This window comes from Anopheles moucheti, chromosome 2, assembly GCF_943734755.1.
Source record: "Anopheles moucheti chromosome 2, idAnoMoucSN_F20_07, whole genome shotgun sequence".
NCBI classification, from domain to species: domain Eukaryota; kingdom Metazoa; phylum Arthropoda; class Insecta; order Diptera; family Culicidae; genus Anopheles; species Anopheles moucheti.
The window spans coordinates 51,173,121-51,187,309 of record NC_069140.1 but is presented as its reverse complement, the minus strand read 5'-3'; the positions used below and the strand labels follow the sequence as shown (position 1 = coordinate 51,187,309).

General features: G+C 41.8%; 3 protein-coding genes across 3 annotated transcripts; 1 reads left to right on the top strand and 2 right to left on the bottom strand.

The window, feature by feature from the left end:
• Positions 1 to 3: 3 nt before the first annotated feature.
• Positions 4 to 1,877, bottom strand: LOC128299583 (methionine synthase reductase-like). Its single transcript, XM_053035587.1, has 3 exons — positions 1,772 to 1,877; positions 1,316 to 1,714; positions 4 to 1,257 (listed from the first exon to the last, which is right to left on the bottom strand). Exons 1-3 carry the CDS (start codon positions 1,859 to 1,861, stop codon positions 406 to 408), a joined length of 1,341 nt encoding a protein of 446 aa, XP_052891547.1. The 5' UTR covers positions 1,862 to 1,877; the 3' UTR covers positions 4 to 405.
• A 481-nt stretch (positions 1,878 to 2,358) lies between these two features.
• On the top strand, positions 2,359 to 3,581 carry LOC128297846 (coiled-coil domain-containing protein 137). The gene is made up of 3 exons (XM_053033552.1): positions 2,359 to 2,587; positions 2,664 to 3,249; positions 3,317 to 3,581. Exons 1-3 carry the CDS (start codon positions 2,493 to 2,495, stop codon positions 3,542 to 3,544), a joined length of 909 nt encoding a protein of 302 aa, XP_052889512.1. The 5' UTR covers positions 2,359 to 2,492; the 3' UTR covers positions 3,545 to 3,581.
• Positions 3,582 to 3,706: 125 nt separating this feature from the next.
• LOC128297364 (methionine synthase reductase) lies at positions 3,707 to 5,778 on the bottom strand. The gene is made up of 3 exons (XM_053032993.1): positions 5,200 to 5,778; positions 4,998 to 5,138; positions 3,707 to 4,936 (listed from the first exon to the last, which is right to left on the bottom strand). Exons 1-3 carry the CDS (start codon positions 5,293 to 5,295, stop codon positions 3,815 to 3,817), a joined length of 1,359 nt encoding a protein of 452 aa, XP_052888953.1. The 5' UTR covers positions 5,296 to 5,778; the 3' UTR covers positions 3,707 to 3,814.
• Positions 5,779 to 14,189: the final 8,411 nt, after the last annotated feature.

Sequence of the window (14,189 nt, the reverse complement as noted above, 5' to 3'; positions counted from 1 at the left end):
GCAAATGTTTTTTTGAAGTATTTCTTTTCTCCAACGTGGACGCAACCATGCACAACCATTCATATTGTAAACAGCATTCAACACTGGAACTATGTCGCAGTAGATCGTGTTTTTTGGCAATATTGTTAAAAGCGTTTATGTTTAGAATATAGTTTTTCATAGGATGATAAAATTGGCCCAACGAATATACTTATTACCGAATTCCGAAAACTAACGAGCAAGTAGTGCAACATCTGGGATGATTCCGGTAAGTTGAACCTTGTTTAATGACCAATATCACACGAAACAATTGAGAGTGACGTTTAATATTCTCATTTTAATAATTAACAGTTTGCATGGATGCATTTGTATCGCTTGAAGCTATACGTTATCATGCAATTTATTACATTCACAATTTATGTATCGTTACAGCCATATATCTTCGCGATATTTACCGTCCTTCTTTAACCCACTAATAAGCGTTTTGATATCCTCTTCTGCTTCTGATGCTTCGGCAAGTATGTCGACTACAGTGTTAGTTATTTGTGGTAAAAGTATCTTCGAATCTCCACAAACATAAAACAGTGCATGAGGGTTGCGTATGTTTTCAACGATTTGGGAACGCTTTTCTTCCATCTGACTTTGGACATACTTGTGTCGGGTATCGGTATCTCGCGAAAAAGCTTCATTACAAGCGTCCAAAACGCCCGCCCTGAGATACTCTTCGATTTCATCTCTGCACAGGTAGTTACGCTCTCGATAGCGAAACCCAACAAACAGATCCGCACGACCTAGTGTTTCGCCTTTTGCTAGAGCATCTGCTCGCAGCTCGAGAAATGAAAGATATGGAGATATTCCCGTACCGGTGCCAACCATTACAATGTTTCGTTTCAGATCCATATCCTTGTACACAAACGCGCTACTCTGGCGGAAGTAAAAATATAGCGCTGCTCCTTTTTCCAACCTCCGAAGGTATGTAGTGGTAATGCCCGGATTATGTGCATTGTGCGAGAAAAGAAAGCGTACCGTGGGGTTGCCACCCTCCCTTTGCATGTTAGCTATCGAGTACGGGCGTGGCATTAATCTGGGAAGAAGTGCTACAAGTATTGCAGCCGTAGGTCTACACGAGGGCACTAGCTGCAGCAAAGAAATGATTCCCGTTCCGTTCTGTAGGACGATTTTCTCATACGCCGAATTTCCTTCTTTTGAGCATAAAATTTCCAGGAGTCGTCGATCGTCGCCATTCGTCGTGTACGATGTTAAAGAGCGTAGCAAGAGCTAAAACAAAATACCGTATCAATATGGTTTGATCGTTCAAGCACTTACTTTCAATTACTTTCTTTGGAACCGCATGGAGATCCAAACACTCCTTGAACAGACGTCGGTAATTTACAATACAAGGCACGAATATCGGGATCTTGGCTCCCTTCTTAGTTGTAGTTGGGTCAATCCCGACATTACATACAGTATCACTTTGAGATAGCAAATTCAAGCGGTCTAGAATGTAATCAACGTCGCTATCTGTGTTATAGGGTAAAATTCCGATCGTATCTCCGGGCCAAAATCGATGTCCTGTGTCAAGTTGGTAATTAAATGTTAAATCGTGCACAGATTTAACATCTTCACCCTCAACAATCGTCGTGATGTTGGTGACAAACGCTTCCAATACTTCTGTCGCGCCGAATGGTTGAGGAACATTTGCTTGCAAGTGTGCTGCTGGTAGTGGCACATATTCCTGCGGGGTGAAAGTATCTTTTAGCAATTGCGAATCAATGCCAGTGGTTTTCCTTACTGTGGCCTTTTCCAGGGCAATAAAATTCGAAGGAAGAACGGGCAATGTGAGCTTTTTCCCTTCAAATTGAAGTAGAACTTCCGAAGACATGCTGCCTGCCGGTTTGCAAATTTCGTCTTGTTCACAGCTAAACTGAACATAAACAAAACAGTCATGTCAAGCAGTGCTGCCAGTAGAAACGATGATGTCATGTTTTTTTTGCATTGTATGTACGTTTGTAATAACCAAATGTGTATGAATACTTTCTACTATTTTATTTTGATTTATTTTAAACTTTACTACGTAAGTTGACAACCAGTATACTCGGGTATTCCATATATTTTGTATGGAGCATGACGTTTCTCTTCTGCTTTTTTTCTTATTGTGCTTATTTTCGAGTCAAATTCAATGGATTTAAAATGTGAAATTAATCGTTAGTTTGATCATAACATAACAAACATTATGAATGAATCGCGTATTTTAAAAATCCATATAAAAAAGTCTGTTGACAACTATGCGTCTACGCCGTAGTGTCAAATCTCTCTCGTCTGAACAGAGTGTCAAGTTTGCTTTGACGGTTCTCGTCATTCACATGCGGTACATTGTTGTTCAACAATATGCTCCAAAAAAGTTAGTGCGTGAATTGATTTATTCGATTAATTCGCGAAAAGTTGCTTTATTGGCTACATTTACGTGGTGTCTTTAGTTGTAGATAAACAAAAGTTTCATCACCTACTACAGAATGGGACGATTCGGTCCTAAGCATCGTAAAATCCCCGTTCCCAAGCGGCATGGTGTACGTGATCCACTGAAACGACTCGCCGAGAAAGAAGCAGCGTAAGTAAAAGAATGCAAACAAGCCTAGTTTTCAATCTTCACATGAACTAACTGCACCGTTTCTCTTGCACGATAGCATTAAAGACAAAATCAACAATCCCCCTAAGGAACACGATGTCCAGGAGGTGTCGAATCGTTTCAAGCGGTTTATGGAACTCACCAAAAAAGTCAATCAACCCAGGCAAAGGATTAAACAAAAAAAGGAAAAACCAAAACTGCGGATCGGCAACACGGTTATTGAAAAGCGAAATCGAGAATCGGAAGAATCGTTCCTGCTGCGAGCGAGTAAAGTCCAGCATGATCGAGAGGTAGAGGGCGCATTCGGCGTCAAGTTCGGTGTTGAGGTGGAACATGATGATCGTACCGGAGCAATTCGTGTGGTCAAACGGAAAGGTGTCGAAGTTGATGGTATGTTGCAAACGATCAACGATGAAAAAGCAGCCAAATCAAAGGCACGAAAATTAAAAGCGGTGGAAACTGCTAAAGCTAAAAAAGCGTTGATCACTGAAAAGAAGCAGAAAATGTTAGATAAGCAAAGAGAGGAAGAAGATCTATTGCTGCGGGAGTATCAATACGAACGGGTGCCTTTTGGTGAGGTAGTAAAAGAGCCGCCAACGCTCCACACACTGCCACGGCGAGCCGTAAGGGAAGGAGTGGCACGGGTGCGTTGTTCATTAGTACACAATATGTTGTGGATCTTTTTCTTAATTGAATTATTCGTTTTTTCAGCCCGGATCAAAAAGTCTATTGCTTAGTTCGTTACTGGAACCAAAACAAACGGAAGATCAGGAAGAACCGGTTCCGAAGAAAACTTCCAAAAAGAAGGCGACGGAAACTAAATTAGATCTCAAAGGCAAACGAAAGAAACTGCCGGTTGCAACCCGAATGAAGATCGAACGTGAACAGCAGAGTGTCATCGAAATGTACCGGCAGATGAAGAAGAAACAAAGACAATAAATAAATTGTACGCCGTCTCCAACCGTTGGGAATCTTACAACAGGTATGTTATACTTCCTTATTACGTTCTTTCTTTTCTATTATTGTTTTAAAAATTCCTTGGGATTTTAAAAATTTGGATTGAATTTCCAATAATCGAAAGTTTAACGAAGTAGAACGTCCGAAATCGTTTATTATACACTACTCAGAGGTTGTCAGTTATAAATATGGGCTTTTCGTATTATACAGCCATTTCTACACACATCACCACACAAACAGAGATCCATCCGCTCAGTATCGTATCATCGAATAGTACAGATACTTCCCCGTCTTCTTATACTCCGCCAGCAGGTCAGCTGCTTCTGCTTTGGGCATAGATTTCACTTTACTCATACACGTCACTATCGTGTCCTGAATTCGAGGAAGCATAGTGCGGCCTTCCCCACATAGGTACAGCTTGGTGTTGTCATCGAGTAGCAGCTCTACTAATTCTTCCTTTCTATCCTCGATGATATCCTGCACATACTTGTACTGGCTATCGTCATCACGAGACGAAGCTACGTGCAACCGATCTAACACACCAGCTAGCATGAGGCCCTTCAGTTCGCTTTCGTAGAGATAGTTCCGATCCTGGTAGCGGCAACTCGTTAGCAACCAAGCAGATCCCATTTTAATCTTTCGATTAGAGCTCTTCATCTGCTTACGATACTCGAGGAATCCAATATACGGGGTAACACCAGTACCCGGTCCGATCATTATAATGTTCCGTTCGAGATCGTCCTCGCGATAGTTAAAGACAGGTTTCAACTGGCGAAGGTATATGTACAGATATTTGTCCCATTTGTTCGGATGCAGCAGTTTGCTTTCGAGCATGTGCGTCGTGATCCCAACATGACCATCGTTCAGCATAGCAAAGCCGATACGAATGTGATTCTCCCGTCCGTAACTAGCGATAGAATATGGTCGAGCCTGAAGCCGCGGCAGATGTTCAATCAGCAACGCCAACGGTGGCCTACTCGTAGCCACGTACTTGAGCACGTGCAAGAAGTTCATCTCGTTCTTCAGAATCAACTCATTGTAGAGGTTCGATCCTTCCTTCGAGGCTAAAATCTCCAGTAAACGCTTTTCACACTCATCTGCTGTGTGGGTGGCCATGGCCTGAAGCAACCCTTTCCGTGGTGTAATCCTAATATCCAAACACTCTGAGAGGAGCCTCCGAGGGGTGACGTACTTTGGAACGTAATGTGGTAACTCCAGGTTTTTCTTCTTTATCGGTTTTATCAGCTTCACTTCGTACGTCTGGTCTGCCGATTCAAGAAGATGCAACCGGTCCAGCACATAATCCACCTCACTCGCCAAATTGTACGTGAGAATTCCGATTGCATCACCGGGAGAATATTCCTCTTCCATGTTCTGAAACTCAATAAGGCTTGTTATGGGAGTTTGTGCTTTGCCTAAAAAGAATCTCTCTTACCGTTGGAAGCTTGATTGCGGTCTCGTACACGGTCTTCACGTCATCACCCTCGGCCAGGACGCGGTAATGCAGAATGCTTGTTTTGTAAACATTGCTCGAACCAAACGGTTGCCTCGTGGTGCTCTGCAAGTGGTCCGAGGGCTGCAAATGCAAAGAACGTGAATGTTTCATTTAAATCCTTCCAACTATCACAACACCTTACAACTTGTCCAGTTTCGGAAAGATTCGCCTCGACGAACGATGCCGGTAGTTTGCTAAGCGTCAGCGGTGTCGCTTTAAATTGCTCCAGAACGTTCATTTTTGTACCGTTGATGGTAGATGGAGCGTGTAAGGAGATGGAGATTAATGCACGATCTGTCTTTACCAATCAGGCTCGAATATTTGGAAGGATTGTTGTGACTTAGTTTGCAGAAGCTAAACGTTGCTTTAATACACATTTATTGCGGGTGATGGTGTTAATTGAATGTGCCGCAGGGTATCAGTACGGCATATCAGTTTTTAGAGCGACGTAACTATTCACTTTCAGCTTACAACTAAACAAATTTAATATTCTAAATTAAGAAAAAAGCTTCCTTTCACTCATTATAACCTAACCGCATGAAATATGCGTCGGATGACTGATTGTTCGGACTTAGTTTAATGCTTAATGCACTGAACATAGATTTGTTTTCGGGTTTTAAATGATATTTGTCACCACGATGTTGAAATGGGAATGCGTTCAACACCCTGAACACTACTATTTTTATGTTTAAAGATTAGGGAAACTTGTGCGGCTGCCTGAAGTGCGTATAGCGGACGCGTTATTGTGGCAGCAATTGTTGTAAATAAAGGCAGGCGTGTTGTGTAAACCTTGTCAAGGTTCGTACAAGGCAACGTGACAGCGTACTCCGAGGGGTAGGAATGGCATTACCAACGGCTGGTGCATTCCATTCACATCCCTCCCTATTTCGTGTTTCAAAAATTCAGTTGTGCTGCAATTGTATTGTAAATTATCGATCGATCCTAACTGTTTTTTTATTATTCTTATTTTTAAATTATCAAGTTCTTCAATTTATTTTTTCAGTAAATAACATACATTATTACTTGTGTTTTTTTTTGTTTTGGCAAACATCATTTTTGCAATCGTTTCTGTCGTGCAGATTAAAAAACAACCCTTTTTTATCCTCCTGAACCCAGTACTGCTTCGTTCTTTGGAACCATCATATTATTCACAACCGTTTGACAACGTTATCACTTAATTTGTAACAGTCCTTTTGAGGGTTTGCTCCAACGGCACACATAAAACTGGACCGATGAAACTCTTCGTATACACCCGGTCTAGCATCGGTCATATGTTTTATCATCTAGAGAAAGACCAGATAGCCAAACAGATGTCCTGTGCTACACACGCTGCACAAGACATCACCGAAAAGTGTTGCAAAATTTAACGGTTAACATCGAAGTGATCTTTTCGTTCCCTCTGAAAATTGAAGTAAGCAGCCAAACATAGAAGGAGTGTTTAAACTAGATGGAATATATCTGTGAAAGTGTTAGCCAACAGGCTTTCTAACAGTGGAAGTGAACTAACTGATGACTGCAGCGAAGAGTTAGAAAGTATTAAGCATCAGGCGAAAAATCTCTTGTGCTGGCTGCCAACCAGTCTTCTGAGCAAACTTCTCTACTCAAAACACCTGTCGAGACAAATGAAGCTGGGACTATATAGAACTTATTTAGTTCCATTACTTACATACAAACCCATACTTTGTCCCAAACTGACGAAACCTTCATAACTGCGTTCGAAAGGAAGATGCTCAGAAGGATTTTTGGTCCCGTAAGCTGTACGGCGAATTCAATGTCGTACAGCGGATTAGACTCGCCAAGCTCTGGTCACGTCATGACGACACAGCATGTAACCATGTGACCTTTTAGGTCGTACACATGGACAGAGAAGATTTGTCCGCCTGAAGATGTACAGTTAACATTATTGCAATAAAATCATTTATTTCATGTTTACTTCTGTGTTGTTCTAATATTATCATTAATAACAAATAAAAAACAACAAACATTTCGTATAGTAGCTGCAATTTTTGTATAGTTTTATATTGCTTTACATATTCCATGTTAGTTCAAACTACGTTGGTAGTGTTATCTCATGATGTAACAATTCAATTTATAACTGTGAATGCCATCATCGAGTTGAGTGAGAGTAATTGAATTATGTTAACAATATTGATGGTAGCTCATCAGGAACCATCATAAGAATATCTCCCGCCTGTTACGCACAATGTAAAAAGGCGATTACGCAAAAAATGCACAATTTATCAAATCAATCAATCGTTTCTCGATCGATGTTCGTTCCGGTTGATTGGGCTCTCCGTGGCGCCGTGGAGGTTAATTTTATTTACGCTTTTTTTAAACCATACAATCTTTCGCGCTCTCTTTCGGTCGCTATCAACATTCGATCCGTAATGGACGATCGATGAAAAAACAGCGAAAATGGTGAAAATGAAATCATTGCCAATTATCTAATTGATCGCCGAAGATGAATGGGTTGATCTTCGTCTCCTCCCGTTTCCGATACAATCACAAAATTAGGCAACCTGGCGGCTAATGTTAACACATGGGTTCATCTTTATGGAAAAATTGAAAATGCATGTGTCAGTTCTCCTTCTTCCATTTCTTTTTTTTTTCTTTTGAGCTGGGAAAATTCAGGTGGACCAATGAGAAATCATAAATCAAGATAAAGACCGTAGGGAAGAGCGAAATGGGAAAAGGTATGAAAGTAAATCAAGTAAATCACGATATTATCGTCATTCGCCCGCATACATAAAGGGGTCGTTCCGAATCCAAAAGGATGTTGCGCCTGGTTGGTTTGCATCAGCCTTGCATCTTCAGACATTCGGCTTACCGATGCCTCCCGGTGATCCGAAACACTGACAGGGTGGAATGTACATACGTATAGTTGGTATCTTCTGCTCCGGAGGCTGATGTAACTGCTGTGTAACTGAGCGGAGAAATAGCCATCGTCAGCGCCCTAACGCCGAGGTCCATAAAGGGCCCACGCACTGTAGGTCAAGCGAGAAGCTTTAGCGTTATATTCCACGTTTAATGGGTTGAAAGGTGTAAACAACAGTGGGCAGTTGAACGCTGGGTTCCTTGAGATGATATATTGACAATTGCCACTCATGCACTGTTTGAGAAGCATTCAAAATCAATTCAATTGATCTTCTTCAATCTCTTTACTTTGGAATGTAGCCACATTTGAATTGATGGGGACCTATTGCTTGTATAATCAATAAATATGATTTTTAGAACATAATTCCCCTACCGATATTAGGTTCTGTTCGGTGGAATATTGATTTACCATACTGATATTGATTATTGCAGCAGTAAATGTGGAAACAACACAACACGCTGACGTCCTTTCTTTTATTCGTATCAACGAGAACAAACCTAAAGTTGTCTAAATATATTTTCCCGCGTTTCAGGTAACTCCATCGCTCTGCACTGAAAGGATATTGATCCGAATGTGGGCTCAATCTCAGTGCAAGAAATAAATTAAGCGTGCTACGCAATGCTTAGTCCATCCCAGTGGAGGATCAATCCCCTTGGAGGCCCAGGGCGGAATTATAGTTGGGGCCTCTAATTTTAAAAACGATGCAGGAGAAACAGTAGAGGATCAATCCCCTTGGAGGCCCAGGGCGGAATTATAGTTGGGGCCTCTAATTTCAAAAACGATGGAGGGAGGGAAGGGGAACATTGAGGGGACTTGAAATGAGACAAGTCGAAAACCGCAGTAAGAAGGGGCCTACTCCGCCTACCGTTTGATCCGCCGCTGGGCCACCCCAAATCACCATCTTCGAATACAATAACGGAACCGGCTATATCACCACCAACAACAGTTACCACTGTACCTGCACTCTTCTAAATGGAGCTACAACCATACGTGCGCCAACTTCGAGAAGCTGCACGTGGTGGAATTTACAACTACAGCATCCAAGGAGCACTTTGCCATCGAATTGGTTCGCTCGCTGTGCTTTCGGGTGATTCGCCATGCAACACTCAGTTATACTTCTTCGATCTTAACTTAACTTTACAAAACATTCAAGCACCAGTAGTTGGTGGTGGACATAATCGATATTGTCTGTCCTGCAGCGAGTATTTATCACTCGCAATCTCCTAACTCGGATGTTCAGTCATACATATGAACGCATGTCTTTTCGCGATGAGCTGCGCCTTTGTCTCCTTTCACGTATACCAGGTATTGACCAGTGCCGGAACAACGCACCGACTGCAGGTGAGATAGGTCATGTGCAGTGGAAGATCAATCCCCTTGGAGGCCCAGGGCGGAATTTTTCAAGGGGGGCCCATAATTTTGCTACGGCATTATCGGTGTTAGGGAGATGTACTTTAAACATGATGTAACAACACCAGCAAAGTCTCGGAAAGAAAGCTCCCTTGCGTACATCTCAGAGTTCTGTTGCGTAGCCCTGTAAACGGGCCTAGTAAGCTAGTCTCTATATATTAACGTTTGTATGCGCTAAGGAGAACGATAACGCCACTACTTGGATCGCCATTAGCTGGTACGAAATTCCATACAAAACCAGCTGTTTTCAGATTGCCGATACCATGAGAGCATCCACGGAAGAGGTAGCACCTAGTACAGCAATTTTGGTCGAAACCCGCCGAAAGGTATGCAATGTTTAAACACTAACTTTCCCGTTGGTCGAGAAAAATTTCTTCTAAAACTACCTGTTTCCGAATGTATAATACCAGGAGAGCATCCACGGAAGAGGTAGCACCTAGTACAGCAATTTTGGTCGAAACCCGCCGAAAGGTATGCAATGTTTAAACACTAACTTTCCCGTTGGTCGTGAAAAATTTCTTCGAAAACTACCAGTTTCCGAATTTAAAGTACCAGGAGAGCATGCACGGAAGAGGTAGCTCCTGGTACTGCGCCGTAAGGTATGCAATGTTTATACACTAACCTTGCAACCAACTTGCAACGCAATGCGCCGTAAGGTATGCAATGTTTATACACTAACCTTGCAACCAACTTGCAATGCAAGTTTGGTGCATGCAAGAAACTTGCAAGATGGCGCCCAACTTCGTACTTGCATGCAACAAACTTGCAAGCAACAAACTTGCATGCAAACTTGCATGCAAGTTCTTGCAAGCAAATTCTTGCATGCAAGTTTGCATGCAAGTTTGCATGCAAGAACTTGCATGCAAGAATTTGCTTGCAAGAACTTGCATGCAAGTTTGCATGCAAGTTCTTGCATGCAAACTTGCATACAAACTTGCATGCAAACTTGCATGCAAGTTTGCATGCAAGAATTTGCTTGCAAGAACTTGCATGCAAGTTTGCATGCAAGCTTGCATGCAAGTACGAAGTTGGGCGCCATCTTGCTGCAAGTTTCTTGCATGCACCAAACTTGCATTGCAAGTTGGTTGCAAGGTTAGTGTATAAACATTGCATACCTTACGGCGGAAAATTGGATGCAAAGTTAGTGTATACACATTGCATACCTTACGGCGCAGTACCAGGAGCTACCTCTTCCGTGGATGCTCTCCTGGTACTATACATTCGAAAACTGGTAGTTTTCGAAGAAATTTTTCACGACCAACGGGAAAGTTAGTGTTTAAACATTGCATACCTTTCGGCGGTTTTTGAGCAAAATTGCTGCAAAATATGCATGCTCTCCTGGTATCAGGAGCTTGAAAAACTGGTAATTTTTGGCGAGTTTTCTGTCTCGATTGACACGGAAAAAGCATCCTACTGCGTTGGATGCTCACCTGGTATCAGGAGCTTGACAAACTGGTCGATTTGGGCGCGTTTTCTGTCTCCATTCACACGGAAAAAGCATCCTCCTGCGTTGGATGCTCTCCTGGTATCAGGAGCTTGACAAACTGGTCGTTTTTGGCGAGTTTTCTGTCTCGATTGACACGGAAAAAGCATCCTCCTGTGTTGCATGCTCTCCTGGTATCAGGAGCTTGAAAAACTGGTCATTTTTGGCGAGTTTTCTGTCTCGATTGACACGGAAAAGCATCCTCCTGCGTTGCATGCTCTCCTGGTATCAGGAGCTTGAAAAACTGGTCATTTTTGGCGAGTTTTCTGTCTCGATTGACACGGAAAAGCATCCTCCTGCGTTACATGCTCTCCTGGTATTGCAGGAGTGTTTAAAGTGTTTAAATATTGCATACCTTTCGGCGGTTTTCGACCAAAATTGCTGTACAAGGTGCTACCTCTTCCGTGGATGCTTCCTGGTATCGGAAATCGGAAAACAGCTGGTTTTGTATGGAATTTCGTACCAGCCGACGGAAAGTTTGAGCGAAATGAAGGATGCTTTCCGTTTTATTGATCTTCCTTATTAGCGATCGTTCTCACGTGTTTGATAGTATGCAATAGCAATAGTGATGGGCAAATTTGTCCCAAGCTGCAGATGTCACCTCTGGGAAACCATGCTCTCCTGGTATCGGAAATCTGAAAACAATTGTGTGCGAGGCAACGGTATAGTGGTTTTCACAGTTGCCCAGTTTATTTGGTCATTGGACAAATTTCAAACAAACAAACAAACTCTCGTGGCCCTGCACATATTAATGTGAATTTCGATAGTTCGATTAAATTTCGCGTATTAAATTTGATGCTCCAATTTTAGGTCGGTTGTCCGTGTGTCAAGAAATCCAAGAATTTCTGGGCCGATCTCTTCGCTCATTGTGAAGACACTTGCGATCATTTCGTCACATTTACACTTGCACATTTACATCAGTATGAAACACACTACGTGCTCCTCAGGCACAATTTGATAGTCAGTAGCAAAATATAGGGATACAAGACCACAAAGCACTCACTAATTTTTCTTAAACAAACTGAGTTTTCAATGCAAAAAACGAGACCGCTTTCAGCACGCATGACAATGTTTTAGCAAGACTTCTATGATAGGTTCTTCATTGAAAACATCGTTTTATATCAATGCATACTTGATTTCTTCAAGTATCTTTTTTCGTTTTTTTTTTAAATTTAGATCAACGATTTCGCAATGATGATCTTCAACCGTATGGATTTAGAATTGGAAATTTTAGAACAATTCCAGTCTAACAACGATGCAAATGTTACCGAGATTACAACAATGTAATTCGAACAGTATTCTACACGGGGATATGATGAAGTGTTTGGACAGTTTGGGATGGGTGGACATAAGCTGGACATACAATCCAGCTTCGAATAAGTAATAATCAAGAAAGACAGAAATAGTATTGCAGACAGACAGAAACAGTAGTTGTAAAATCAAACGAAAAAGATAGTTCTAATAATTACAATATGATTTTATTCATTTTCTATGACAATGCTAGCTATGTCGTAGTACACTGACAGATTGTGTCGGTTATAACATCATTACCGGCTTGCAAACTTGCAGAAATTGTGACAATCGAAATACTAAACACAATACTCCACCACAATACTGTTTCGAAACACGTAGGCTGGACATTTTCACGGTTCAATCGGTGAGAGAAAACAATACCACACCACGAGTATTGCAATGGCAATTGCTGGCAAATATTGCGGAAGTGAAAACAAACATGGTTTCTATTCTAGCATCTAAAGGTAGGATCATTTACGAACAGATGAAAAAATCCCGTTCAAGACATAGAATACATGAGTAGGTTGAAGTAAAATGGAATATAAGGTTTCACGGGGCGGCCAGATGGTGTATTGATAGCGCAGCCAGTCTGCACAAGACAGGACCACGGAAAAATGTTTTATATAACCAAGGATATATAAAATCCAAGGATATTTTCGATCAACTTTTAACGTTTTTAATTAGATTTTGTGCTATAAATTAACTCTGATGCTAAATTTCCAAAAATCGCACAATCGGCACAAATTGTTTGGGGCCCTCAACACGGCGAGGCCCTAGGCGACCGCCTACTCCGCATACCGTTTGATCCGCCGCTGGTCCATCCGATACCACTTCCCATGGTTGTGCAACCGCAAGCGTACAGTTTAGTTCCCTCGTCCGGATAGCAGCATGTTATTTTCGCATTTAAAAACCAAAGCATAATACTGAACCAACTGAAGCGATTCTCAGCGAACGAAGTGTTAGTAGACGGTACGGTAGAAGCGAAATGATTAATTTGCCCAACCCCTAGCACGCACCACATTTCTCCTGCTGTGAGCTTTTTTTTTGGCATTATTTAAACACCCAAAGTTTCGCGAATTCACGGCCGGAAGAAAAAGTTGTCGAACGCACCCACGTAATGAGCGCGCGCGAGATGGTCTAATGCCCTCATTCTTGCGCCAGACGTTGCTGGTGCTATTATTATGGTGGGTAGACCGAGTGAAGGTGAGTTGGTTAATTTAATTAACTTTACTCTCTTATTCAACCGATCAGCTGTGGACGTGTAACATACGCCACTCCGTAACGTGGATCACTTTCGTTTGCCAACAGTAACGCGTTGTAAATCACAACACATCTGACGGTGGTCGATCTAAAACGACATGCGCTTATCTCGATTGTTCATCCTGCAACAGCTTGTCTTTCCGCTCGAAAACAAAACTGGCAACGGGGGATTACTTTTGGCGCCCCGCCAGTTCCGATTTTTAACACGATCATTATAGATATTATTAGTATGAATCCTGCCAACAAGCGAAACGGAAATGTGAAGCGAAAACTGGGCACAATTAGTATGTTATCATTTTGTTTTAATCGTTTCTATCGGATGAATGATAGTGGCGATGGTGATGTTTTCGTTTGCGGTGAATAAATTTAAAACGTTTCTCGAGCATGTTGCTTATGCTCATAATCAGCAACAGGCAGATGGTATCGGTTGGGAGTTTAATAATTTACTATTTATTTATTCATCCATTGTGAAGGTATTTGCCGTATTTTCACAGTTTATCAATGTATTTTCAAATAAAATAGTGGTATGACTCCACTAGCTCAGACTGGGTAGTCTATACCAGGGTTCTCCAATTTTTCAGTTCTCGGGCCGTATTAGTTGAAGCTACCGTCGTTGAGGACACTTAACTTGCAGGGTAGTTACATAGAGCACAGTCTGGTTGCAGCATCGGACGCAGCTTGCGAATGTTGTGGAAGTGAAAACAAGCATGGTTTCTATTCTAGCATCCAACGGTAGGATCATTTACCAACAGATGAAAAAATCCCGTTCTTGAATACATTAGATAGAATAGAATACAAGAAGAAGGAGTTT

Excerpts from the sequence above, each read along its gene's own strand:
- LOC128297364 (XM_053032993.1), bottom strand. The coding sequence starts at position 5,295 with ATGAACGTTCTGGAGCAATTTAAAGCGACACCGCTGACGCTTAGCAAA. Across the intron at positions 5,139-5,199 it reads TTTCCGAAACTGGACAAGTT|CCCTCGGACCACTTGCAGAG; the intron begins GTAAGGTGTTGT and ends TTGCATTTGCAG. Across the intron at positions 4,937-4,997 it reads CCGCAATCAAGCTTCCAACG|AACATGGAAGAGGAATATTC; the intron begins GTAAGAGAGATT and ends ATTGAGTTTCAG.
- LOC128297846 (XM_053033552.1), top strand. The coding sequence starts at position 2,493 with ATGGGACGATTCGGTCCTAAGCATCGTAAAATCCCCGTTCCCAAGCGG. Across the intron at positions 2,588-2,663 it reads CTCGCCGAGAAAGAAGCAGC|CATTAAAGACAAAATCAACA; the intron begins GTAAGTAAAAGA and ends CTTGCACGATAG. Across the intron at positions 3,250-3,316 it reads TAAGGGAAGGAGTGGCACGG|CCCGGATCAAAAAGTCTATT; the intron begins GTGCGTTGTTCA and ends TCGTTTTTTCAG.
- LOC128299583 (XM_053035587.1), bottom strand. The coding sequence starts at position 1,861 with ATGTCTTCGGAAGTTCTACTTCAATTTGAAGGGAAAAAGCTCACATTG. Across the intron at positions 1,715-1,771 it reads TTGCCCTGGAAAAGGCCACA|GAATATGTGCCACTACCAGC; the intron begins GTAAGGAAAACC and ends TTCACCCCGCAG. Across the intron at positions 1,258-1,315 it reads TCCATGCGGTTCCAAAGAAA|CTCTTGCTACGCTCTTTAAC; the intron begins GTAATTGAAAGT and ends ATTTTGTTTTAG.